The 1,493-nt window shown below is 42.5% G+C and overlaps 1 protein-coding gene across 1 annotated transcript; it reads left to right on the top strand.

The window, feature by feature from the left end:
- Positions 1-350: 350 nt before the first annotated feature.
- Positions 351-1,243, top strand: LOC132012559 (non-histone chromosomal protein HMG-14-like). The gene is made up of 2 exons (XM_059392599.1): positions 351-449; positions 908-1,243. The coding sequence occupies exons 1-2, from the start codon at positions 351-353 to the stop codon at positions 1,241-1,243; spliced, it is 435 nt and encodes a 144-aa protein (XP_059248582.1).
- Positions 1,244-1,493: the final 250 nt, after the last annotated feature.

Below are 1,493 nucleotides of genomic sequence, written 5' to 3'. Positions count from 1 at the left end.
AACAAGATTGAAGCAGTGATCAAAAACCTCCCAAAAAACAAGAGCCCAGGACCTGACGGATTCCCTGGGGAATTCTACCAAACTTTCAAAGAAGAAATAACACCTATTCTCCTGGAGCTATTTCAAAAAATTGAAGCAGAATGAAAACTTCTAGACTCTTTTTACGAAGCCAGCATTATCCTGTTCCCCAAACCAGGCAAAGACCACACTAAAAAGGAGAATTTCAGACCAATATCCCTGATGAATATGGATGCTAAGATTCTCAACAAGATCCTAGCAAAGAGGATCCAACAGCACATTAAAAAGATTATCCACCATGACCAGGTAAGATTCATCCCTGTGCTACAAGGATGATTCAGCATTCACAAATCAATCAATGTGATGTGGAAAGACAAAGAATTCAGCAAGAGGATTCAGTTGAAGATCATCCGGGGCGGCCACTGCTGACAGTGAGCTCTGGCTGGCAGGGTCAGTCAGGTCCCCCACAGCACTCGGCCCACACATGAGGACGAAGCCAAAGACCATCAGGCACCACCATTGCAGCTTTGTTCCTGGAGGTTCTGCCCCTCCCCTCCCAGGAATATCACTTTAGAATAAAAAAGCCTCTGGTATTCCATATCCTACAATTTTCTGGTTGTATCAGAAAATAAACAACCAGCAAGTGATTATGCATCTTTAAAAAAATATTAATATTTAATATTTAAGATGTTACAATTTTGCTCAATGGATACCAAAACTGAAAGAGTATTCTGTGCAGTTTGGGTTAGTTGATCCCTTTTACAACATCACATGGCTATTTTGCAGCGTATTTTGAAAACGAGAAACAAAGAGCTGGCATGGACAGGGGCTATATAATGCATAATGTTTGTAAGTACTATCGGTAAAGCATGATTCATTATTTTCACAGGGATCTCCTGGGGCTAGAAGAGAGGCAGTGGCCAGGCAGCCCAAGAGGGAAGTCCACTCTGCTGTGGAGGCTGTGAAGGAGGAGACCAGGAGGGGCTCCTCGAGGTTTCCGGGGCCTGCTTCTGCAAAAGTGGAAATGAGCCAAAAAAGGCAGCAGGCAAGGATGAAACTTCAGACAAAAAAAGCGCAAACAAAAGGGAAAAGGGGAGCAGAGGGAAAACAGGAGGAAGTGGCTAACCAAATGACTAAAAAAGACTTATCTGCAGAAGATGGAGAAGCTAAAAACGAGATTCCAGCTTCTGATGAAGCAGGAGAGAAAGAAGCAAAATCCGGTTAATGTCACACGCCATGCCTTACCAGTGTTCCTGGTCCCAGTCTCAGGAATGTGTTTATCAACTGTTTTGTAAATGCAAGTTTTTAGTAGCTTCAGAAACATTTTTAAGAAGTAGAGAATCCCTCCTCGTCCCATATTTTAGTGCAAGTGCTTCCCCCTGCCTTTTTTTTTTAAAGATGCATAATCACCTGCTGGTTGTTTATTTTCTGATACAACCAGAAAATTGTAGGATATGGAATACCAGAGGCTTTGA

Source organism: Mustela nigripes, chromosome 2, assembly GCF_022355385.1.
Source record: "Mustela nigripes isolate SB6536 chromosome 2, MUSNIG.SB6536, whole genome shotgun sequence".
NCBI classification, from domain to species: Eukaryota; Metazoa; Chordata; class Mammalia; order Carnivora; family Mustelidae; genus Mustela; species Mustela nigripes.
The sequence above is the reverse complement of the archived record's forward strand: the minus strand, read 5'-3'. Positions and strand labels throughout refer to the sequence as shown.